We start from the raw sequence: 24808 nt of genomic DNA, 5'->3' as shown, positions 1-24808 counted from the left end.
GCACACACTCGAAAGGGCAACTTTGTAATCAGCGTTCCACCAGAAAATTCCATCCGAGTCTTCGGGCTATTTTTCAAAATTATTGTCATCTTCGATGCGGTAGGTTTCGGAGCCGCCGGAACGGCGATGGGGCTTGTTTCTGCTGTTTATTTATGTGGCAACCACCACCCCGACCGACGGCGGTCGAATTTCAATTTACATTGCGCTTAAATCTTTCGCACACCTGTGGGAAGGTGTTTTCAATTTACCGAATATTTTACCCGGCAATTTCGCATTCTCGAGGCGTAGATCGGGAAGATGTTTATACCGTACCCAATCGGATGATAATTACATTGTCAAAAAGAATAATCTTTAAACTAAAATTTCTTTATTTTTCTATACAGATTAGGATGAATCGAATTTAGACAAACTTAAAAACTATGTGTAAAAAATAAAATATTTTAAATCTATGTTCAGCTCTATTTTATTGTTACCATCTAATGTTTTATTTTATATTTATCTTATCTTCTCTTTGGTATACTTTCCTTAGCTTCCTTTTAAATTTAGTTCCTTTTCCAATGAATTCGTGTGTCGTTTCACCGTCATCCACTGAATTTAATTCACTTTCAATTTTTGTGTTACCATCTCAGCTTTCCAGATGGCGAATTCGAAAACAAAACGATTTCCCCTTAATTTGTTGATAACTTTAATGAATGAATGATTTAATTAAAGTCATTCACTGTTGAAAGGGTTTCGATGTTCCATTTTAATCGCAGATTTAAATGATTCCACACACAACTCGAACCGCGACGTACGTTTCAAGTAAAACCATGCCACGTACTGGTCGAATTGTCTGCTTCAGTTCATCTTTTAACGCTTCTAATCTGAAATGCGCTTACACGGGCAGCACCGACTGTCCCATAAATCCGTTACATCCTTTAGCAAACGCTTGGCCAGCCTTCTGCCACTGCTCGCTACTACGGAACTATCAAATTCCGCCCCAATCCAATACGTCGACCCAGACCGATAAGGTAACCACCGGTGGTAGTAAAAATAAATCGAATCGAATCGTAACTATTGATTGCAAGCTGTTCGTTAGTTAAATTTGAAATTGATAGATAATCCACCCAGGTTCGGCCCTGCAATCTGTTTCCGCTGCAGTGCAGCGCATCGAAAACCACGAATCATCGTGTACCGGGTTTCGGTTTTCCGGCGACTCCAGGCAGCACGGTAAAGGTGTTTACTGGATTTTTCTCTCCCGAGCACGGGAAGCGGCACCGAGTGGGGCACCTAACCATATTCGTATCGAACTTCACCGGTGGTCGACTCTAATGAAGAGGAAATCGCCAATGATAACCGACAAGAAAACCGAATCACTCCCTCATGTAATCCTCCTATCGGGTTCGACCGCCGCCCCGGTCCGTTAGGTGGTGATTTTTCAGACATAAAAACCCTCCAGCAGGAAGTAAGGCTGCGCTTTCCAGCTTCAACGGAACGTCCCCCGGAAGGACTTCGTCTACCAGCGGCAGGGGCACTCCAATCCCCGGTGGACAACAAATTGTTGCACGTACCATTCCGGTCGGATTCCCGATTCGAGCGAATGCTACGGTCCAGTCACCGCACGGCCGCAGCCACCAATCACGGGCACCAACTCCACTCCGGGGGATCTGCTTCCGACCAGGTGGTGGTTTATCAGCGAAACGTGAGAAAATTACCGAACCGGGACCGGGACCGACCAGCCAAACGCAAACTGACAACCGGGAATCGGATTGTAAACAAATTTATTTTCATTCTCCCGTTCCACGCTGACGTTGACGTCGGGTGATCCGGAGACGGTCCGTTAGTCACACACCGAGTGCACCGGTTGCAAGGTTGCAAGTGGCCGCCGGAACCGATCGTGCTGATGTTTTCTTTGCCCTTCGGCGTCTTTGCGCGGCAAGTGCGGGAAGACTCGGTTGGTCGAAGATCGCGATGTGCGGTTATCAATCCACTTTCTGCTGACTGTTTGTGCCGGAAGACGGTTCGGTCGAAGCGGAATCGAATAATTACCCATTCCGCTGGAGCGGTTTGCGTTGGAATTAGGGATGGTTTTAATTGATGAAATTATTTCTCCAGCGCAAACAGACACTCTGACGCGCTGTTTGAGGAAATAACCTTTGAGAATGTTCCCGACGAGTGACTCTGATTTTATTCTGAGTTGTTTACTTTCGCGTTCCGGGCTAGAGTTCAAGAAGTGCTTCAGTCAAGATTGGGGTCTATAAAACCGTCATAATGTCGTCGATGTTGAGTGCTTTTTAATAGTTTTGTAATTAAAAAAGTATGACCAGGTATTTGGGTGTAATTTTTCTCGGTTGATCGATTGACATCTTCAAGTTCTCAGCAATATACTTATTCCGTTTCGGAAACGCAGATAGAAATCCTTAGTTCCGATTCGGTCACTTTACGTATCACCTCCCGGTGCATTCACCGATGCTGCGGGAATTCTACGACGGGCCCACTGACGACTCTGGTCGAAGATGTCAGTCAAACTGTGCTCTCGATCGACGTGCGTACATTGCTTCCGCCCGCAGCAAGGTCGCTGTCAGTGTCATGAGGGCGGCCGATGATAGTGTGGGCATCGCCGTCGCGGTGCAAGTGTTGCTCCTATCGCTGGGTCTTCTCCCGGGACCCATCAGTGCCGATGGCTCCCATGGCGCCGGAAGCCAACCGTTCCGCTGCGGCCAGCGTCCTGTTGGTGCGCCGGGCACCATCACCAGTGGTACCGCCAGCTGGCCAGGTCAGTTTCCCTGGCATGTGGCCCTTTGGCACCACGCAGTGCAACAGCTGGCCACCATTGCCTACGCCTGTGGCGGGTTCATCGTGGGCCCCCGAGCCGTCATCACGGCCGCCCATTGCGTAACGGGCCCGAGCGGGTATCAGATGGCTGCCAACGAGCTGACGGTCCGCGCGGGACTGTACGAGCTGCAGGCCATGGCCCGCCACTCCCAGGAGCACCGGGTGCAAAGCGTCCACCGGCACGGTAACTACTCCAGTGGGTCCCCAAGGCACGATCTGGCGATGCTCACCCTCCGGACGGTGCTCGAGTTTGACGAGTTCGTGCAGCCCGTTTGCCTGTCACCGGAAGAGCCCGGACCCGGAAGTGATCGGATATATGGGCTTGTGACAGGTTGGGGCCTCACGGAGGGCGACGTCCTCGCGCGGACCCTCCAGTCCGCGGCTATGCCCGTGGTAAGCCCTCTCCAGTGCCTGGCAAGCGATCCCCGGCTCTTCAGCCAAGTGCTGTACGAAGGAATGTTTTGTGGCGGCTGGGAAAACGGTAAGTCGCTTCTGTCAGCCGAATTATGCCGCCAACTATTCGAATGTCGTATTGTGAAAACATCAAAATGAAAACACAACAAATGATGCTGGGAAGCAACATTATCGACAAAGCTCCATAGCGGTCCAACGTTCAAAATAAAATGACTAATTCCCTGCCACGTGTTTGTGCTCCAGGCACCAATGTTTGCAATGGCGACAGCGGAGGGGCCTTTGTGGTCAGCATAAACGGGAGCTGGACCGCCCTGGGAGTCGTTTCGTTTACCGGACTCCGGGAGGACTCATCGGTTTCGCAGGCAACCGCTCGGTGCAACACCAGAAGCCTCGCTGGGTTCGTCAACATTGCGAGGTATTTGGACTGGATCGAGACCACCGCACGCTCGGAAGCCGTAGAACTCGCCGCAAAAGCCACCGCTGCGGCAGTTGAAAGGATTAGCGAACGAAGTAAGTAAGTTGCTACTAACTTTGGGTATCCACCGCCGATCGGTAATTGAAAACCATTTTTGCTGCCCCCCCCAAAACACCTCATCGAACGCACCGCCAAGTGTGCCGCCGATACCGCCAGGCATGTGGCGATGAGGAGCTCTCATATCTGGCGTACGTGGCGAGATCCGCGGGTCCGGACCGGGTGAACCCTCGGCCGCGCTTTCGCCCGGTCGTGATTGATTGCTACGCCGTGCTGATAAGTGACCGATTTTTGCCCGCCCCGGCCAGCTGCTCCGGCGGAGTAAATGGTTCACCGTCACCGGACAATGGCGCAGGTAATACTCATCCGACGGCCCATCGACGACCACGGTGGTGATGTACGATGTCCCGGGTTCAGCGATCCACTCCGGACCGCAACATAATAAATCGACCAATCTCAAATAAATCACCTGCGACTGTGTGCGGAGGACGGGCACCACACACACACACAAGTCACCGTTTCTACTCACCCGAAAACTCACAGGCCCTCCGAAGGAGCAATTCATTATCGTCGAGGCCGCCGGACGGGCAGTGGACCATCCTATAAAGATATTCCATCAACACCCGAACTTTGTCAACAACAATCCGCCAGCTCACGGCGACATCGGCCGGGGGGCACCCAAGGAGCAGAGCAATCTCGCACTAATCGAACTGGAACGGAAGGTATCGTAAGTATCGCTCACCGGGTATCGGGACCCGGGAGGGACCACCGAGCGGGTCCACCCGACCCGGCCACAGCACGGTTGCCGGAATTGATTTGTTTTTCTTTTTGTCCGGCTGAAAATTGAAACGATATTTCTCAGGCTGTCCACCTGTCAGTTTGCGTGCCTCTGGTGGCCGAGTGCCGACGGCGATCTGAGCCAAATCTTTCTCTACTCGGCCGTGAACGTGTCCGGCGACGGGGCGGCGGCGGAAGGCGACCCGGAGCAGAGGCCACGGGAAAGCCCAATGGTCAGTGCCAGAACGGGCGTAAACGTATGCTACGATGAGCTGCTGGCACCCATGGTCATGGCCCGGGTCGACCGAGGGGTGACCGAGAGCGCAGGGGACCATTATCGATTGGTGGGTATTGTCCTGCACCGGACCTGTGCCAGGGTACGGTTTATCCGAGTCGCGCCCTTTCTCGATTGGATCGAGTGGGTCGTGTGGGACCGGCGGCGGATCGCCAGCGTTCAATAGAGCCCCAACCCGACGTGATACCTTCATTTAGCATAATGCCTGATGGGAGCTTATGCTTCTTGTGGACGCTGAAGGAAAACCCTTCAAACGGACTCCTATCAATAAATCACCATGCATTTCTGCAACATTTACAAAGCAGCTTCACCTCAACACGGCAATTGTCTGATTCGAGCAAATACCGGTTTTTTCATTCCCACACCTCATTTCATTCTCATTTCGCGATGATCCGGTGTTGCAAAGGATCGGACTTCCCGGTGACGTATCCGATCGGCTTCCCTTCTCGCTTCCCGTTGGATGCATGACAAAACTCGGAGTACTCGGTAACTTTACTTTAGGAGTAAAGTAAAACATTCGTTTTCGGATTAGAATCGAAGAATCGAAGAAGAATCACCAGAGACAAAAATTGGAACTAATGTTTATTTGGCATCTTTAAATTTTAAGAAATAATATTTGGTGATAGTTATAAGTGTTACTCCCAAGAAGCTTTCTTTAAAATGTATACTCCTGGCTAAGAAACTCTTAGCTCTGACTGCCAGAAAATTATATGACCCAATAACTGTAATGATATATGATGAAAATGCCACATCGTGTCAGAACAAGATGAAAAATACGTGTTCATACTTACATTTTATCATTGGTAATATATTACAAAACATTTCTCAAAACCAAAATTAAGACCCGTTCTTGTGAACAGTTGTACATTCTAAGATAAGTATTATTTCATTTTTGGTTTCCCTCGTGAATGTATAAATTGTTACACTGTCGTCTAATAGGAATTGATTTAATTTTAAACGTTGCAAGTACGTCACCCTACAGCACGACTCCGCGTTCCCCGGCTTCGCACCCATCCTTAGTTTACTTTTCTTTTGGTTTCGCTCATTTAAGATACCATCACAATGATTAATCTTACGGACACTAGAAGTTTGTAGCTGTTCCGGATTTTGCAAAGATCGAATAACGATATAAAATAAGGTAAAAATGCCCGATGCGCCACAATCGCACCTCGAAGGATAGAAAAATCGTTAATAAAATAGTGGAACTTTCGGGTTGTCCGCTTGTCGTGTTTGGCTTTTGACATCCGGCATCCGGCTTAACCTACAAAACTTACATCGAACAGCGAAGGATGGGAGCCTCCGTGAAGACAACGCTCCAACGGCTTTAATTGATATCGGCATAGCGGTTTGACCACTGCAAAACACCAACTGCCTCCTGTTTCCGCGGGCAGCGTTCTGTCCTATCCTATGCTTTGTGTGTGTGTGTGTATAATTTGGCTTGCAGGAGATGAAATCTTCTTCTAACGCCGATCCCGCCACGTGTCAAGCGTACTGTAAAGTAAAAGCATCACAAAAAAGAGGCGCGCTCCCAAAAAAGAGACCACCGAGCGGCGGGACGAGAATGAACGTAAAACTTTGTACCACCTCGTGCACTGCGGAGCCCTAGTCAGACAGACGTTTAGAACGCGTGTGACCCCCGCACCCGAGCTCGTCTACCAGACCTCACACTTGTCCACCGGATTCATGCCCTTGCCTGCCGGGCAGTTGAAGGTTTCCGAAAACTCGCGCAGGTTCGACAGGGGGCCTATCACGCGGAACTTTGGCGGCGAGTGCGAGTCCTTCTCGATCTGCAGCGTGGTCGTCTCGTCGGTGACGGCCGAGCACCAGACTTGAGCAAAGGACACGAAGAACAGTTGCCGGTGGGTCATGTTGACGCCCGGCAGGGGCAGCGTGTCCGTGTCGGTGAAGCTGTTCTTCTCGTTGTTGATGTACGCGTGGAAGGCTGCCTTCAGGCCGCCGTTGTCGGCGATGTTCTCGCCCATCGTCTGCTTGCCGTTAATGTTCTTGCCGTTGATCTTGTACGCACCGTACTGCTGGTTGAAGCACTCGGTCTGGTTCTTGAACCGCTCGATCGTCCGATTGTTCCACCACTGGTGCAGATTGCCGACCTTATCGTACTCCCGGCCCTGGTCGTCGAAGGCGTGCGTCAGCTCGTGTCCCATCACCACACCAATCGCCCCATAGTTGAGGCTCTTCGAACTCTTGATGTCGAAGAATGGGTTCTGCAGAATGCCGGCCGGGAAGACGATCTGGTTCTTAGTCGGGGTGTAGTACGCGTTGACCGTCGGTGGAGTCATACCCCAGCGCGTCTTTTTGACCGGTTGATCCAGCTTCTCCAGGTTCTTCTTCAGGCTGTAGATGTTGTAGTTGATGTTGTTGTCGAAGTACGTCTTAGGGTCAATGTTCAGCTCCTGGTACTTCCGGTCTAGCTCCTCCGGATACAGGATGTAGTCCGGGAAGCCAATCATATCGCTTATGGCGTCCGCTTTCTCCACCGCCAACCGGCGCGTCTCCGTGTCCATCCAGTTTAGGTTTTTGAAGTTTTCCTTAAACGCATCCCGCACCTGGTTGATCATGTCTTCGGCCTGCGGTTTAGAGTCACCGTGAAACACGTCCCGCACGAACATGGCACCGACGGCGAAGCCTAGCACATTGCTCGTATCGGACACACAGTATCGCCACAGCTCTTCGCCACCATCCGAACCCATCAGGGCCTTTCGGAGGCCCTTGTACGCATCGCGGAACGCCTTCGTCAGACACGCCGTCAGCGATCGCACCGTTTGCCACACCAGATAGTTGTTGAGGATGCTAGAACAGAACAGAACGGGTCAGATCGAAGCAGCACCTACCCCCTTTTCGTCGACTTACATCTTCTTGTCGTCCGTTGCAGTGTACTCCTTCATGAGCAGGTTCAACTTCTCCAGGTACTCCGGTGCGTAGACGACGACCTTCTCCTTCTCGGTGACCTTCCGGCGCACCAGTCGGAACGCTTCCTCGAAGTGCTCCTGCCAGTTGATGAACGGTGCCTTCTCCTGCAGCGCGGCCAGCGTCATCAGATGGTACAGCGTCTCCTCGTCCCGGCGCATGTCCTGCGGCGTGGTGATGTTCGCGAGCCGCGTCTCAAACTCTATCACGTCCATCATCTGCCGACGGGCATCGATTTCGTTGGCCCCCAGCAACACCGAAACCTTCGTCATGTAGTCCAGGTAGGCAGTCAGAATCTTGGCGTTCGCCGTCTTGTTCAGGTAGTTGTCTCTCGACGGGAGCGTCAATCCACCTTGGTCAATCTGGAAAACGCGTGGAAACGGTGGTCAACCAGCGGCCCTGTTTCAGCTACCGTGAACCGCTTACCTGTATGATATGCTTGCTAGAGTTCCGATCGTCCTCACCGACGGCCCACCCGAACAGTCCGCCCATGTTGTACTTGATCTGAAGCGTTTGTAGCGTGCGCTGCAGGGACCACTTCTGCACGTCGAACCCACTCGCGTTGGCCGTCACGTTCCAACCACCGATCTGCTTCAACAGCTTCTGGAGCGGTTCCGCCCCGAGCTTCTCCATCGTTTCGTCCTCGTCCAGACACGACTGGTAGTAGAGCTTCGCTTTCTTCTCCGCTTTCGACTTGAACTCGGACAGTGGCCGTTCGAGAGCGTTCTTCAGCACCAGCTGATTCTGCTGCTCCAGCTTCCCGAACAATCCCCACATAGACTTACCCTCCGGGATCGGGTTGTTCTTGATCCACTGGTTGCACGAGAACGCATAGAAGTCGTCGCACGGGTTCACCGTCCAGTCGATCGAGTGTAGTATCTCGCTGGCCGCAAAAATGCAGTGGTGGTTCAGGCAGGGCATTTGTTCGTCGACACCGTACGCATCTAGATCACGAAACAGCGTAGAAGACGATATTTACATTGTCGATTGTTGACACTAAAAATAGACGTCCGCCACGCTCGCGGGTGCCGCCGTACCTTTATCTTTACCGTTGCCGACGTGCGGCCGAACGTGCAGAATCCGTGTGCTGTCGTTCGCCAGCAGACTGCTCAGCACCACTATTAGCACGATCGAGAACATCAGCAGCAAGATCAGCACCTTCTCCAGCTTGCTCCGGGCGTTCCACAGTGACGTTCCCCGGGCCGCATGGTACCGGATGTGCATCGTTGGGCTGCGGGTGGTTTCGTTGATCTGTATCGACCCAATACTGCTACTGTCCTCGTCGGCAAACTGGGCCTGCTTATATCTGGTCATCTGGTGGAGAGAAGCGAATTGCGCGTGATCAATGGATCGCCTGGGACGGCACAATGATGGGCACTTCGTGAACCACGATCACTACCTCACAACTCAATTTAACTAATTCAGCACCATACAGTTCGATTCGCTAACGACGAACTTGGACTTGAGCATCATTCTACACTCTCCTGCAAAATACTGGCTTGACGTTTTCAACACGACCTCCGAGGCCTCCGAGCGACCACGCTATGGGCGGCTACTTCTCTCGCCCAGGCGTCGTAACGAACTGATCGGTCCGACTCTAGCCCAGTGCGGCCACAACCATACTCACGAGAGATCGTGCGCCGCGCAATGACGCACTCGCACAACAGACCCGCGCGGCCGAGATCGTCCCGCGCTAACCACCCGCTTGCGTGTACTCCCTGATGGCGTTCGAACCGGCAGGTAATTTGTCTACGCTAGCTAAACGGGCCAAAGTCAACGATTACGTAGTGCCAATGCTTAATTCGCGGTACTTCTCTACCGCCGAGTCGGCCACCACCGGTTCGGACTTGCGTTATAAAGCCAACACGGGGGTGAACTCTACGATTAGCGGCGAGAGAATACACCAACATCTACGCAGCTCCCTGTGCCCAGCCCTATTACGGATTTCGCATCTAGCACCGCTCCCCGTGGCTGTCGTGTTTGTGGCGGAATCCGAATCTAAACAACTCGCGGACCCCGCTTCCCACCCGGGGGTTGACCTGTTTAGTAGCGGCGTCTTGAAGATGGCGAGGCGGGTTGATGTAAATAGACACCTTAATTTACTAGCCACCACGGCCTAATGGACGGTCGGTACGTGCCGTCGCAATTTGGCTTCAGTTCGCCTGAGTGATGGACGAGCCGAGCAGCATTCCTCGTGGAACATCGCCTTTGCCAGCGAATCCATGAATCGCAGTGCAACAGCATTCAGCAATTCTAAATATTTTGACACATGTTATGTGATTTTCGCAAAGCAGTGGCATTCACGTCAGATGTGTTCAAACTTTGCAATGTTATTCGCTTGCAGTTTGGGTCTTAGTTTAGCTTGTAGATGTTGACCCTTAGGTAATCTTATTGGTTAACTCGATTTGAAGATGTGCAGAATTCAAAAGGGAGGGAATTGTTGCCCGTTTATTTTATACTAGAATGCTAACGTCCGGGCCAAGCTATAATTAGTTAGGTTAATTAACTGTAAGGGAACTTATTACACCATCAGCCTATAATTACATTGTTCACAAGTGCTGGAAATGGTAAAAGTGACTCAACCGAGCTGCACAACCCGAAAAGATTCTCCCGCTGACTCACTGCTCATCTTATCAGTAACAGCACACATATGCACGTGTTTCAGTGACAGTGCGGAACGCAAAACGAGGACCCTAGTCGGGATGTTTTTGGTCATTCGAATCACGTACTACTTAATTCTAGTCTAAGCGACGGAGTGGCCGACAGACATTTTCCCTGAGCTCGTATGTTGTATCATCTGTTGAGAGGAACTTCTGGGAATCTGGCATTTGTTTTCTACGCCACACTCACCTGGACAGACATTTTGGAATGAAATCAATATCCCTCCGAACAGTAGCCGGATGAGCGAATCCGATAAGAAGATAGGTTGTGTGCTATCGCTGGCTGGTTGTCCTGTTCTCTATCGATCGACACAGCTCCGCTCAGCTTTTCAGTAGTCAGCAGGGGCTCTACCACTGAGCATATGGCATCGGAATGCTTATCTTACGGAACACTGATTAGAGCCACCAATCGGGAGCCTACCATATTGCACTCGCTGTGGTCGCGAAGGCGCAACGGCACCAGTCCACTATCTGGCTTCCGGAAATTAGACTTGTTCAGTAGCTAAGTGCAGGTTCTCTACATCCTCTTGGATATCACTAGCTAGCTGAATAGTTCAGTTTATGAGCAGCTTCTCACAGCCGCGGACACACAGCATCACTACGTTCGCGAGGTGGTCTTTCATCACAGTCCACCATGATCGATTGCACGATTCCTGTACCCAAAACCCTGGGACCTGTTCCTGTCGTGGTGTCAACTACCTTCCAGAACCAGAAAACCGTATTCGCTAAAACCTAATCTTGCCCAAAACAACACCACTGGCACTGGTGGCTGTTTTCGGCCAGTCCGAGGTCGTCCGCAGCAGCGTTTGTGTTTGGATGGGGCCGATGAAAATAGTTTGCAACGGGCATGCGCCACTACCGTCATCCGTACGGCGGCTGCGTCCCGGTTCGAGCTGTCAGATCCGCGGTATCGCCGGAGTGGAGGGAAAAGAAAACCGCGTCAAAGGCCACACAGTACCACGGTACCGGGAAAACCGTGAACCAAAACAAACCCGGCCTCGCCGCGGACCCACGGCCACCCCACCCCTCGAGCGCGGCCAGGGCTGTCAGTTCCGTGCGTCAGTTCACAATCAGCTGGAACGGGACCATTTTCGAACGGAAAAGGATCAACGTTGTGAAGGGTTTTATTTTGAGGGTACGGATTCAAACCCAAAATAGACTCTTAGATGATGCCACGCTTTCGACAAAACATCCGTTGACCTTTTCCAATTGCTATTTAGTTTATGAGTGTTATTCCTTGTTTCCATTTATTAATAGTGTCACTGATTTGAAAATTATAATAACAATTTGGTTTACTTATCTAACGTAAAACATGATGAGTTTATTAATACCTTTGTGGTGGTCGTATAATCATAACTTCACAATCATTTTTAAAGATAAAACTTAGCGTATTGCTCAATGATAAGAATTATGTACCTAATCTTTTAATGAAAATATGTAAGAACCTGTAGACTTTTTCTAAGAAAAACTTAATTAATTCTAAACCAATTGCTAAACGGAACGGAAGTCAACCACTTAGGGAAAGGATTTCATTCTGTTCATTAACAGTTTAGGTAGACTTTAAACGTGTTACAGACCTAGTGTTGTTTCGATGGCCATGTGGCCCGACACCCAACAATCTCAAACCAAGGCACTCATACATCAGCGAGTGCACGACCCTTCGAGTTCCGCTCAAACGAAGCACGTTGTAGCTCAAAATGTTTGGCGGGGAAAATGGTGTCCACTCTCGCTCGTTCGCTCGCTCGCGCTTCCGTTTTCTACCGAACTTCATCCGAGCAAAATTCAAGCTCCACGAAATCACGATTCGCGAAAACGATTCGAGCAATTCGCTCCGGCGTAACTTCGGATGTCCTGAGACATTATACCGTCCGTGGCGCGTGGTTCCTCCAATTTGCAAACGCCGCGATTACGTATCTTTCGCCAGCGTCGTCGTCGCTGAGAACATGAAACTAGGACAACCCTACTACTACTACTACTACTACCGAACCTACTACTTGCCTACTACAGCGCGTACTACAATGCTCTATTGCAAGTTGGGCCAGTTTTTTTACCGCCTATCTTGAATTCCTCGCACTTTTTGGGCCACTTTGACTTCTCCGCGCTCAGCCTTCAGCGAAGCTCGCCCGTCACGCTCCAGCAACTGGCCACTGTGGGCGGCTGTACATTTATATTCCTCTTTCCGGAATGTGGGGTGCAGTATTTTTTACCGGTTTGGCCTACCAACTACTTCCGTTCGGGTTTCTGTGCCAACGCCAACCCCTTTCGGTGGGAGGCACTTGCAACGTAATGCACCATTGTGCACGGTCGCTGCACATTCATGCTGCAGTCGCCGAGAGTGCCCGGTTGCAGCGCCACCGGCGTGAAGATGCAATTCAGTATTCAGGTATTCATAAAATCCAATAATGTCTGATGACACCACTCGGCTCGATGCTATTTGTTTCAGTTCCCAGCTCTTCATGTTCTGCACTTCGCATGGTAGCGCGCGCTTCCGTTACAGTGGGCATAACTCTGGACCGACCAAAGGCATGTTTGAAAAGTATTTATTATATTTATAAACTTCGATGCGTTACCCACCGTTTTCATGGAACTTTAAACTGTGAATGTAACTTTTAATCAGATAAAAAGTGCTTATCGATCATTTCTGTTTCGATATTGGAAAGAAGGAAATTGAAATTGGCGGTTTTTCACCAAAACTTTAATAGAATTAATTTCTTAAAATCTACAACTAAACTATAACAAAATAACGTGCTTAACAAAAAACCAAAAAAAGGACAAGTAAATACGTCTGGAGAATAATTTATGGGACTATTAAGCAAATGGGAAAAGTGAAACAAATGTACCAGTTGGATTTTTTCAATAACATAGTCTATTAAAATTAGTATGAAAGTATAGTCTATGAAAAAATTTAGAGAGTATGTAAAACATACGGCTTTAATGGAGGGAGGCTGGTGAGACTATGTTCAATTCGTACTGGAAATTTGGAAACTAAAGATTTGCCTTCCGAGCAGTCGACTGCTCACTAAAAAACTTGTCCAACTTGTAGTAAATATTAATTTAATAATCAATCAACAATAATGAACATTAATACTCTATCATTTTACAGGCAAGTAGCATCTTCAGAGTGACGGCTTCTTAAAACAGCTCAACATCTAGGTCTACTATTGAGATCTTCAGTTCGGGATTTGATGAGAAAAACTATAAAAATTTATTTAAGAAATTCGATGTTGCTTGTTGAACCTTACCATGACAAGAAAACTTCACGAACACGAATCGCATCAGTCTTGCTCGCGTTAGGTTTATGAGTCTGATTAGCCATAATTTCGATCGCTGCAGAATCTCCGAAAATAACTACAAAAGGAGTTTAAGCAATAATTAGCAGCAATCACACTCTTATAGAATTTACCAATCTTTTATATAATTTTAGAATGAAATAATAGCACAGATAAGCATGGTAAAAATGAAATGAAATAATGAAAAAATTGCTTTCGAAAAATGGAAAAATATGTGATCTGCATCAATCGTTGCCGTGTCAGTACGTGACTTCTACCATAACGATTCCGACATCCATTGAACCGGAGCTGCATCGGTTCTATAAGGATTCCTTCATGTTTTGGCGCAGATTTTAATAGGAAGTCAAAAATCAATGTGACACCCCGCGGTGTCATCACGTGCGTCACAATACATCATCAATGCGGTTCCACGAATAGCGATCCGTCGAGATCCAGAGCCGTTCGCATCGAGCTGCGAGCGGCCAAATCTAAATCTCGGACACAAAAAAAACTCTTCAAGGCAGAAGCCGAAGCCGATGGGATCCAGCTTCGACAATCCCGAAACGCAATACTCTCGACGCGTGCAGCACTCTCCAGAGTGCGTTCAGTCTTTTGATTATATGTTGTACGGCCGTGTCCTTCTGCCGGCATGCTGGCGCTACTGGACACGCTAGTCCAGCCAGTGACTGCCCGGCCATCGAAGCGCAGCGCTAGCCGTCCCCGTATGCGGCCAACCGTCGCAACCGACCTGGACGACGCCAGCCGACGGGAAACTGTCGGGCCACGGGGATGCAATTCCGGTTCCGCAGCCTCACGTTTCCGGTTCACAAACGTCGCACCAACGGGAGAGTGCCGTACCGAGGCGCGACCGGCGTACCGGGGCGGGAAAAGAAAGGCCATAAAGGACTCGGACCGCAGTTGCAGCCGCGCAGCGTACTGCGAATGCGGCACGAGCGGAGCACGGGTTTGATGACCTAAATATAAAGTCAAATAAAAGCCGGCGAAAGCTTTTTCTTGTGCCCTTCGCTTCCGGTCGCAAAACTCGAAACTCAATTATACGATGCATTGTACAGTCAAATTCGAACTGTTAGCTTACCACCAGCCACCGGCCGGGAACGGAAAGGCCCCTCCCGGAGACCCCAAAGTCCTTCCGCTTTCGGTTTGCTCATCTGTGCAAAGCTTCGCGCGGCCTGTCGAGTGACAGGAACTGTCGCCCCTTTCTCTCGCGAACGGCGGAAGTGACGACGTTTTGCGCCGACGTGTGTGCCCAAGCCCAGCCCCAGCCCCTTCCTTTGAAGGGATGAGGCTGTTTTGCGGGGACCGGCCGAAATCGCGGAAGTGGTGATCCGGCTGGCGGCCCGGGCGACCCAAACCACGGATCGTGTTGCACACATAGAGTTTCGTCGAAGGTGCGGCCAGCCCAAAACGTCGGTGATGTTGCTTGACGTATGCTCGAGGTTCCCGCAGGCCGCTGCACCGGAACCAGCAACAGCAGCAGCAGCATCAGCACCATTAGCCAGGTCTGCACCGCCAGGCAGCCAGGAAAACTCCAATCACGGCAGCTGATTAGTTTGTACATGAGCGCCAAACCCGCAGGCTCGCTCGGTTGGGGTTTGCGGAAACTTGCAGTTAGTTTCAAACTAAACGCGGTCAGCTGCAGCATTTCTGGGTCGCCGTGGTGAAGGACCGCCTCACGCGGCACGGATAAAGCCAATCGCACGCCCGCACGTTTCGTTTATCGTCCCCGTTCGGTGCGGGTGTGTGGTGAGGCTTTTGGCGAAACTTCCCGCGACGAAGCTAAGAGAAATTACTGTAAACTGTCTGTTTTGGAAAGTCGCTGGTTTCGGTTCGGCAAAAATTGATCTCGTCGAATTTGGTGGTAACACTGTGCCAACGAAGGCAGTACCATTTAAAATCGTTTCTCCTCCTGCGGATCTCCTGCGATGTTGAGTGGCTTTTTCGAAAATTTACCTATTATGTGGTACTTTGATTTTTTGAAAAATCCTCAACTACGCCTGAAGGTATGCAATGGGAAATACTATATTGTCTAGGTTTATATGTTTTTTGTTAACTTTTATTAAGCTGGGCCACAAAGCTGTAGAGGACGATTCTATCGCCAAGCTTCCACGGTGCAGAACCGATCCTTATTGATCAACATTTAATTACTGTAACTCAGCTGGTGATTTCACTTTATTCCATCCATCGAAATGAATTAATGAAGCGGCTATCCTGAAGAGCCGATCATACCTTAAGTAAATCCCTGTGCAGTCGTGTTCACACATTTTCCGACAGTCACAAAAAAACTCGAAGCTATGGCTCGAGTGCCTGTGAATATTATCGAACAGTTACTTCACAACCCAATACGGGTCGCTATGTACTTATGTCCGCTAGCTACAGTAACAGCAACGGGCGAGACATTCTGTCACAGTTCCTAAGCCACTAGGGTTGCCTTTTCGGCAGTCGTTTCGGATGCGAACCGCCACATAGCTCGCCAAAACGATGAAACCGTCGGACCGACGGGTTTCGCTCGCCGAGGGTGAGAATAATTTGCATTCAAAAGGGGCAGGACCGTTGAATTATTTAATCGGCATCGATTTTCTTCCGGCGCAAGCAGACAGCGGTTGGTTGATGACAGTCCAACTTAGCAGTGCTGGTCCGCCGACAACCATTAGCAAGGGCAACTTATACGTTTTTTCGCCTGGTGTTCTATTTTAAACTAAGAGGCATTGTCAAGTAAACGGCTGTAATTGATACGTATGTATTAAGTGTGTAGATGGGTCGGATCGGATTGCAAAAATTAACGAACTTTTTGCAAACGGCACAACTAACGCTCCTTTAGGAGTGATCCACTTCCTAACATTAAACCACACATTGGTGGACCTCAACGGCCAGCCGAGCCGTTTGCCGAAATCAAAACAACGCGCATGTTTCATTCGCGTCATCTTTTTCTGATAAACTACCGAGCTCTGTGGGCCGTTTCGAGCATCGCGGTTCGTCAGGCGTCCTGTGTGCGATCCTTAGCCCGTACCGTCCCTACAGCTACTCTTCATTCTAATTATGAAATATTCACACAAAACAAAAGGGCATATTAAATTTCTGCCTGGCCCACGTTATTTATTCATTGGCATGAGTGAGCCCCCATCCGGTGGCTGCTCGCTGACACTGTGCTTCCGTTTCGCGGATACCGCCAGTCGGTCACCGGGCACGTGCACCACGCGCCAGTGACCATGCGCCTCCACCGATTTGATCCGCTCAACACTCACGATGGTTTATGATGCCTGGACGCAGGTGGCCGCCTGCCATCGGTCAACACACGAATCAAATAATACTTTCCTGCAGCCGTCCCGACCGGCCAGGTGCTGGGTGGATGTGTGTAATTCATGAAGTTTGTGATTGTTTTTCTTTCTTTCATTCCTTTGCATAAACAAACAGTCACCGGGAAAGTCAATTTCGCGGCTGGTACGGTAACTGATGACTATGGATGACAATGCACGATTTGCAAACCTGGGAATGGCCTGCAGATGACGGGACTCTTTCAAGTTCCCTATTCAAGGAATTAAAGCTTCGAGCCAGCAGATCGGCTTGACAATGAAATGTGCGTACAATAAGCTGCGATTTGTGGAATATATTTACATGCCCATGATTTTCTATTACATAATTCTAATTTCCAGCTTCTATTTGTAAGTTTGATCAAACTATGATAAAAAAAGGATTAGCAAACCTTTAGCTTTGTATTGAAGCCCCGACTTTCTTTATCTGGGTTCCTGGGCTCCTTCAGGGCACATTTTGCACACCGAAGACCCTTCAGACGCTTTTTGCGAAAGAATAACATTACTACGGCACCGGTTCGTCCCGTTTTCGACCCGATTGGCCATTTAGCCAGAACGCTGCAAACTGCACAGGCAAAAAAAAAGTCAACCCCAAACCGTGACACAGGGCCGCCTGGCGGCAGCCTCACACATGTCCTCCGCACGAACAAATGAATAAAGTTTGCATATTTTTGGCGGAACCGGACCCAAAAGGAGACCCCCGCGGCTGCGGCCCCGGTGCGGGTGTGTCGCACTAGACGCACAGAGTGTCGTCGGCGTCGGGGTGCAGCCTTTCAGTAGCGAGACTGCACGGAGAGTGCTCGACCCAATCTCGACGGTCCTCCTTCAACTCCCGACGGGCGGCTCCTGAAAGTGCCATTTATCAGTCGCGACACTATGTAACGAAGCCGAAGACAAGCCGCCCCCAATAGCACCTCCTGCGCTGCGGAACAAGAGAATTACTGGCAAGGAGCGGTTCCCCGCTCGTTGCCTTGGGCGCCCGGCAATCGGTAAGGATTAGCATTACAACATGCAAAACTGCTGTTGCTGGCGAAATGGGTGCGACGATTCTTTTTCTGCCTCTGTTTGTCTTTTAATCTTTCTTATTTTCTGGGGACTGCGCCACGTGCCACGTGGCATCTTGCCCGGCCCTGCCGAGTCACTGCCATCTGGTACTTGGACGAGCTTCTGACAAGCAGCAGCACCCGTTACTGGTCGATTGAGAATGGAACGGAAAAAACTGACACCGTCCTGCGTCCGGTAGTGTCCAGGAAAAATTGGGCGCCACATCTTCCGTTGGTTTAAATTGAATATTCCTATCGTTGAACTACTTGCAACTATTAGCGTACGCCCAGAAGACCATCGAAGACCGGCAGATTGCGTCCGTGGGGTTTCTGTAACGTCCCAAAACTGCCCCAAACAGTTCGATGAACTTCCTTCCGCCGCCAAAAACCGTCGGCCGTACCGGAAACATGCTGACGTGGCCGCGGACCGCCACATCATCGTTATCATCATCGGCCACGTGTAGACATCAAATGGTGGGGCATTTAATCTCGATTGCCAATGGCGGCCCGAGGCCACTGGGCCCATTGTTGCCCATCGCAGCTTCCGACACTATCTTGACACACTATCGTCGGATTCGTTTCCAATTCCGTATCGTGACCCTCAGCATCCTCAGTGCCGATAGCGGGGCCGACCGATTGAAGGGTGCCAACTCATCTACATTTGATCGAGAACCGAGACCCCGGACAGCCCGTGAGAAGTCAACGCAAGGACACCGACCACGCAGCCTGCGAGTGAACCGAGTGGCTGCCGTCGGCCCGCGTGAAGAAAGTGAAGCAGGTTCGGGCAGGGACGGGGCGACGTACCCGACCACCGCTAGACAGTTAGAGTGAGAAGGAGGCGGTCGAGTAGATTCTGCTGATCTTGAAAGGCGACATCGAGTCTGCCTACATTAGCCATATTATTGTATTATTCTTTATGTAACTCAGGCGTCGAGGCTCCCCGCCCGGACCCGGGCCGCGTAGCCATTGCCGTCCGTTGCTGGTGAAAGTGCTGACTGCCCGGCCCGGCGGACGTCGGTGGGGGGCGAAACGCAAGATAGCACTGACGCTCTCCAGTGTTGCCGACTGCTCAGTCGCGCCCAGTCCCACAACCCACGGACCAGTGGAAGCTCTCCGATCCTGGGGCCGCCGCGGGACGAAGTGTCGGCAATGACTCGGAGCTTTTCCGTTTCCCGTTCCTACGCACGCCGGGTTGATTAATATGCGCCAGACTGCGAGGCCACGCCAGGGTGGGGTGGAAAAGGGTTTAGGCTTCAGGGTAGTAGCTGCGCAAGGAAAGTGAACGCAAACGAGCCCCAAAACAGTGAACTGGAAAACGGCGACCACACCAAATCGGGCCTATTGTCTACCCGACGGTGGTCCGATGGAATACCCCTGGAACTACTTCGCGCTGGCCACGACTCCGGCGCCGCCCACCATTCCACCAGGCAAGCCCACACGAACCGCGAAGGGCCCAGATGTTCCAATACCCACGGTCTAAGACACTGTACCGATTTCTTGGAAAGCGTGCCGCTTCTTTTTAATTTGTTCCTAAATCCACAAATAAAAAAGACGAGGACAGTGGAGCACAGCGGCACCACAGTCACCCCCGAAGCAGGGGACAGTAAATTGGGGGGGGGACTCAGTTTTATATACCAAGCTCGATGATCTATGTATTAAACGATAGTCTAGCAAGTTAGCAGCACTAGCATTAGGTAGTTTTTGATACTATTTAAAATGGGGGACGTTATTATGATTGTTTGTGTATTAAAATGATTTAGTTTATGGAAATTATCCAAAGCTTAGGAAAGCTTATATCCAGAGCTTTAATAAAAGACTATTTGAAGGACGATTTTTTTTTATTTGACGTTTGTTTTTTCAATAGGCGATAGACAAGTAAAGACAGAATAAGTCAAAACGCCTTATTGATTGATCAATATTGTTTTATTTACAACAAATTTAGTCAACAATGAGTAACCATTTAATTTAACATTTAATTTAACATTATTATTAGTAACTTTTCGTAGTTTCATTGGTAAATTTGTATTTTGATAAAGTTAAAACTTCTACTGTTAATCGGAGAATAAATTAGAAAGTTTTTTTATCTCCAGCAACTTTGTAATAGTAGAAACAGCAGCAGTGATGGAAAATTTGATCATAACATGATTTACATAATTTGATTTAATATTCAACGTTTAAGGTAAGCGTTTAAGCTAAGTTTTTCCTCATTGCATTAGGAAAAATACACGAATTCTTAAGAAGCTTGGAAATATCATTGCATCAAATGCGACTTTGTGGACCAACTTGCCTTCTATCAAAAAGAGTCAGCATAAATTGAAGCAATCACAACATGCCAGTTAAGGCCCATCGCATTTCAAACGGATCACCAAATCGTAGCCCAGTCTTCGTTTAATGAAGACAACATTGGCAGATGTATGGCGACCGTTGCCTGATCTAATATTTTTCAAACTTACAACCCAAAGCTGCTAAGAATTAGCATTGCACATCTCGCAAACGGCCAAAATGACCATAGACCGAATGGACCTAAACTTCAGCAAGTACGAAGATACGAATCACGGCAAAATCACGCTTCACGAGAATCCCGTCGACAACTCGCTCACTCGTTGCGAGCAAACCGTTAAAGGGTGAGATCTGAGTGCCTACCTCAGATCATAAAAGGCCGCCAAACGCAACAGATAGACTGCGGGTATCAAATTTAATCATACATTTCGCAGCACAGAACCGGACCGAGTGTGATCCTCGGACACGGGTCTCGGGTACGCCACGGCAACCCACACACGGGCAGCGCGTGACCCACGAAATCGTTGCGATAAAGAAAACCCACGGCACGCCGTGAACCGATCGCTGCGATCGCAACTTGTTTAATTGAATGTAAAATCTCTTAATAATACGTTACCAGCCGCCAGCTGCATCGTGATCTGCGGGCTTTTTGTTGTGTAGGGCAAACCACAGGCCAGCCCCGAGATGGCGTTACGTCTGCAGACACTCATAACGACACCTCCTCGACAAACGGCGATGCGTTGCGTTCGGTTATTGGTAATTGAATTATTTCCACATTCATTCGGCCGATCGAACTGCAACGTGATCGGGCATCGTAAATCTTTATCGCATCTTCGAGTGCCTTTTCCGCGTGTGAACTCTCCGCCGACTTGAACCTCTTTTTATGCTGGGAAATATTGTACCTCGGCTGTTGCGAAAATCGAAACAACAAACCACCGGCGGACGATGTCTTCTTCCTTCCCTCCGAAGGAGATGCCATTAATTTGCGCCACAGCAACGGATGCGGCTCCACGTGCACCTCGGCGCTGCACCACAGCGGTGCTTGCTTGTAATTTAATTTCCCAAACTCCTCCGAAAGGGTGCTGCCCGAGTAATGTCTGTGGTTAAAAGTGAATTTATAAACAATAAATAACATCACAATTAAGCCAACAAAGCACACGCTGGGTTTCGGGGCCCAAGCGGACGAGAAGCTGAGTCTTCAGGAACCCTCTTGGACGGCTTTGCCGGAACCGGTACCGAACCGGTCCGGCTCGGTGCCGGATGATAAACGATCCGCGCTGGATCGTGAAAATGGCATGAAAAATTGATTTGGATGTAAGTTGCCTCCCATCGAGCGGACTCGGTAATTGAAGCCCTCGAAATCGTGGCCGCTGCCGAAACGGATCTAATGCTCGGCGCGCGCGCGGGGACCCTTTCGGAATGCCTGCGGGCGGAATTTGCATTTTCACCCGCTCCCGTGGGCAGCTCCTTATTACTATCATTATGCACAGTGCGGTGCACGGAGGCTGAGATTTCGGTGGCAGTTGGCCGGGGTGCCAACTGGGGAACGTGAACGTCAATTTTGATGCATGACTAAGTGCTTCATTTAGCGTGATCGCCGGGACGCTAATGCATCCGTGTTCGGCGGACTGCAGGAATGTTACATTTTTAACCTGATTGGTAATCTCTCACCGAGCGCTGCCTTCCATTATGGATGCCCAAGTGGATGCGCGACTTCGGCACAAGAAAACTCGGAGCACTGATAAATGATTTATCATCAACTGCTGCAACAATCGATGGTTGCCAATTCTTCACAGTTTTCACTTCCAATCACCAATAAGTAATTGAACTGTAACTAGAGTAGTAATTCATTTGAAACCATTTTAAATATATCTGCATAAGTAGCACTATTTCCAGCTTTTTTCGGCGCTCAATACGCACCTGCGACAAGGATTACCAAAAAACTCTTGAATTAGAAGGAAACTATTCTCAGCGAAACTCTTGTACACAGTCATCACAGAAATCCTCACTTTGTTAGCAAAACTTCCGGATGTAAGCAGCAACAAACCTTTAAAGAAGACACTTCGACAAGTAACACTTCGAACTTCGTAAGTGGATTATAACTGCAAGTGAAAGTTTGCAACTAACAGGACGAGTCCGAAGAGTCAGTATCAAACCAATCTGTGAAGAGTGAATCTTAAAACAGTGTCAAGAAAGAAGTCATTATGAGTTCTTTCAAAACACATACATTTCAACAAAAACTTGGATGAAACTGTAGTTGTGATAAGCTTACCGTCAGAGCAACTAGTGACCAGAATAAATCACATAACAATGGTGCCAGATTTTATGCTTTATGAACATAGTGCAGAAACTAAAACAGCAGTACAAGTATTTTAATTAATTGAATTTTTAATACTGAAAGCCTCTCAGCACTTTCGCTAGTGTTGCCTTCGCCCTGGGATCTCAGCTGCTATGATGTAAATAATTTGTATTCAAGGATTCTTTAATTATGCCTTTGATGGATTCTGACGTATAGTGCAAGGTTTCCAGTTTCTCCCGTTAGATTCTTATTCCACGCCCTCGTTGACTGCAAAGAAGGCGTCAGGTGTGTAGAACCCAGTGGGTGGATCACTTATTCATCAGTATTGTTTAATGGATTGTCCTTCAACACCTACTGCACTAGAAATCCTTTCAATAAATAGTTCACACTTTGCCACAAGCGAATCAGTCTCTCTAAAGCCTGTGACCGAGATGAAGTTTTGGAATCGCTACCTGAAACGCAAGGAAGTTCTACTTCGGAAGCAGTACAAAACTCCGGCCGACCTTTTCGACAGTTCGAATCGTTTGCTGATCAAGTTCTTCGCCATCTGCGGTGCAGAGCGGATGCTGCCCGAATACACGCGTAAAAATGGGCGACTAATTTTCCTGGTGATGGACCTGTTCCTATATTTGCTCGTTAACATCTACTCGATCGCAAACGTGTGGGGATCACTGATGGACGTCGTTTTCTGCCTCGTGACCCTCGGTATAGCCATCCAGGTGAGTGGTCGAAAGGTAAGCCATCACGCGAGAAGACACTAACGTAGAACGATCTCGGAACACAGGGCTTTGCCAAGATCGTAGCATTCACCTCGCCGGGCCTCTACGACCTGCATATGTACAATCTAGATCGCTTCACGGCTCCGGCACTGTATCCTGAGGTAACGGACTCTCTCTACCACACCGCCACGCTGTGCAAGGTGTTCATCAAGATCCTCATGATCATGTTTTCGGGCTTATTAATCGGATTCTGCTTCATCGCAATCACCATGCCGATCGTGAAGCGTGAGCTGGTCCTCTTGTTCGGGTTCACTCTACCCTTTATAGACCCCAAAACTCCGGTCGGGTTCGCAGTTAACTGTTTATACCAGTTGTTGCAGGTGTTCGAAGCCGTCATCGGTCTGATGGCCTGCGACGTGTGTCTTTTGTTCCTGATCGTCAACGCAACCGGCCAAATGGACTTGATCATCATCTACTTGCGGCGCCTCACCGATCTGGTGAACACCGACCTCAACGGCAATAACGCCAAGGAAATCGCCGATCTCATCAAAGAAATCGTGCTCAAGCATTTGGAGCACACCAAGTGAGAGGGTTTCTTTAAGTTAAAAACTTAGGACAACGATTAACTGTGCTTCGTTTTGCTCAGGCATATTACCGATATGGATAAGCTGTTTAAGAAGCAATTCTTCATCAACTTTGGGTGCCTAATTTTTGAGCTTGTCGCATCGCTCGCAATCGTTGTCAGGGTACGCTACAGCTCGGTTTAGAGTTCAGTTCTTTTCGATCTCAGCTCCGAATCGATATTTTCAGGTCCCTTGGCTCCCAGGAATGGCCGTCATCGTGATCTGCACCATTCAACTCTTTGTGAACTGCGCCCTGGGAACGTTTCTGTCTATAAAGGTAACTACCTACCCATTTGGGGATTGGTTATTGGTATTGTGAAACGCGTATTTTTGTTTTATTATTTCAGAACGACAGACTCATCAACGAAATATACGCCGTCAACTGGTACGGGTTATCGACGAACCATCAAAAAACGCTCCAGCAAGTACTGCTTAAGGCACAGTTGCCGGTCGTGTTGTCCGATGGTTTCACTGCGATCGATTTGCTTAACTTTGTAGAGGTACGCTTGGCGTGAGCTTACACGGTTTAGTACCTAATGTTTGACATGTTTTTTAGATTTACAAGAAGATTTACTCGTACTTGATGGTGCTGCAGAACATGGGTTGATAAAGACGATTGAGAGAACCATTCTGCCACCATATTCAAGTTTTGTCAGCAAGTTTTGATTTATTTATAATAAGTTCTTTAGAGAGTCTCTTCACTGCTATCAACCTATGTATTAAATAAAAACACGGTTGTCTTTGCAAGGAAAGTTCAATACTGTTTTTCCTTCATTCTACCGATTCGATAACAACGAAGTGTAAATTTAACACGAACATATCACATTCACTGTCGAGGTTTATACACACAACATAGAAATGAACACCGCGCAAATTCCATTTCCCTGCG

General features: G+C 49.0%; 3 protein-coding genes across 4 annotated transcripts; 2 read left to right on the top strand and 1 right to left on the bottom strand.

Moving 5' to 3' along the window:
• The first annotated feature begins 2568 nt into the window (after positions 1-2568).
• On the top strand, positions 2569-5105 carry LOC128270777 (uncharacterized). Its single transcript, XM_053008194.1, has 5 exons — positions 2569-3295; positions 3472-3738; positions 3840-4055; positions 4244-4427; positions 4563-5105. Exons 1-5 carry the CDS (start codon positions 2569-2571, stop codon positions 4936-4938), a joined length of 1770 nt encoding a protein of 589 aa, XP_052864154.1. The 3' UTR covers positions 4939-5105.
• A 241-nt stretch (positions 5106-5346) lies between these two features.
• Positions 5347-10651, bottom strand: LOC128275618 (endothelin-converting enzyme homolog). Of its 2 annotated transcripts, none has more exons than XM_053014180.1 (5): positions 10548-10651; positions 8735-9011; positions 8124-8641; positions 7641-8059; positions 5347-7580 (listed from the first exon to the last, which is right to left on the bottom strand). In XM_053014180.1, the coding sequence occupies exons 1-5, from the start codon at positions 10557-10559 to the stop codon at positions 6425-6427; spliced, it is 2382 nt and encodes a 793-aa protein (XP_052870140.1). In that variant the 5' UTR covers positions 10560-10651; the 3' UTR covers positions 5347-6424. The 2 variants fall into 2 exon arrangements, with proteins under 2 accessions (XP_052870140.1, XP_052870141.1); XM_053014181.1 differs by lacking the exon at positions 10548-10651 and adding an exon at positions 9097-9254.
• Positions 10652-23008: 12357 nt separating this feature from the next.
• LOC128270776 (putative odorant receptor 83c) lies at positions 23009-24526 on the top strand. The gene is made up of 6 exons (XM_053008193.1): positions 23009-23296; positions 23362-23879; positions 23943-24042; positions 24107-24196; positions 24267-24419; positions 24476-24526. The coding sequence occupies exons 1-6, from the start codon at positions 23009-23011 to the stop codon at positions 24524-24526; spliced, it is 1200 nt and encodes a 399-aa protein (XP_052864153.1).
• Positions 24527-24808: the final 282 nt, after the last annotated feature.

Source organism: Anopheles cruzii, chromosome 3 (genome assembly GCF_943734635.1).
Source record: "Anopheles cruzii chromosome 3, idAnoCruzAS_RS32_06, whole genome shotgun sequence".
In the NCBI taxonomy this organism is placed as follows: domain Eukaryota; kingdom Metazoa; phylum Arthropoda; class Insecta; order Diptera; family Culicidae; genus Anopheles; species Anopheles cruzii.
Note: the sequence above shows the minus strand (reverse complement) of the source record. Positions and strands in the feature narration are given on the sequence as shown.

Bases quoted from the DNA above. Each gene is read 5' to 3' on its own strand.
- LOC128270777 (XM_053008194.1), top strand. From the start codon at position 2,569: ATGAGGGCGGCCGATGATAGTGTGGGCATCGCCGTCGCGGTGCAAGTG. The intron at 3,739-3,839 runs GTAAGTAAGTTG...CGCACCGCCAAG, and splicing joins TGAAAGGATTAGCGAACGAA to TGTGCCGCCGATACCGCCAG. The intron at 4,056-4,243 runs GTAATACTCATC...GAAAACTCACAG, and splicing joins GTCACCGGACAATGGCGCAG to GCCCTCCGAAGGAGCAATTC.
- LOC128275618 (XM_053014180.1), bottom strand. The intron at 8,060-8,123 runs GTAAGCGGTTCA...CGCGTTTTCCAG, and splicing joins CTAGCAAGCATATCATACAG to ATTGACCAAGGTGGATTGAC. The intron at 7,581-7,640 runs GTAAGTCGACGA...GTTCTGTTCTAG, and splicing joins GCAACGGACGACAAGAAGAT to CATCCTCAACAACTATCTGG.
- LOC128270776 (XM_053008193.1), top strand. From the start codon at position 23,009: ATGAAGTTTTGGAATCGCTACCTGAAACGCAAGGAAGTTCTACTTCGG. The intron at 23,880-23,942 runs GTGAGAGGGTTT...CGTTTTGCTCAG, and splicing joins AAGCATTTGGAGCACACCAA to GCATATTACCGATATGGATA. The intron at 24,043-24,106 runs GTACGCTACAGC...CGATATTTTCAG, and splicing joins CGCTCGCAATCGTTGTCAGG to GTCCCTTGGCTCCCAGGAAT.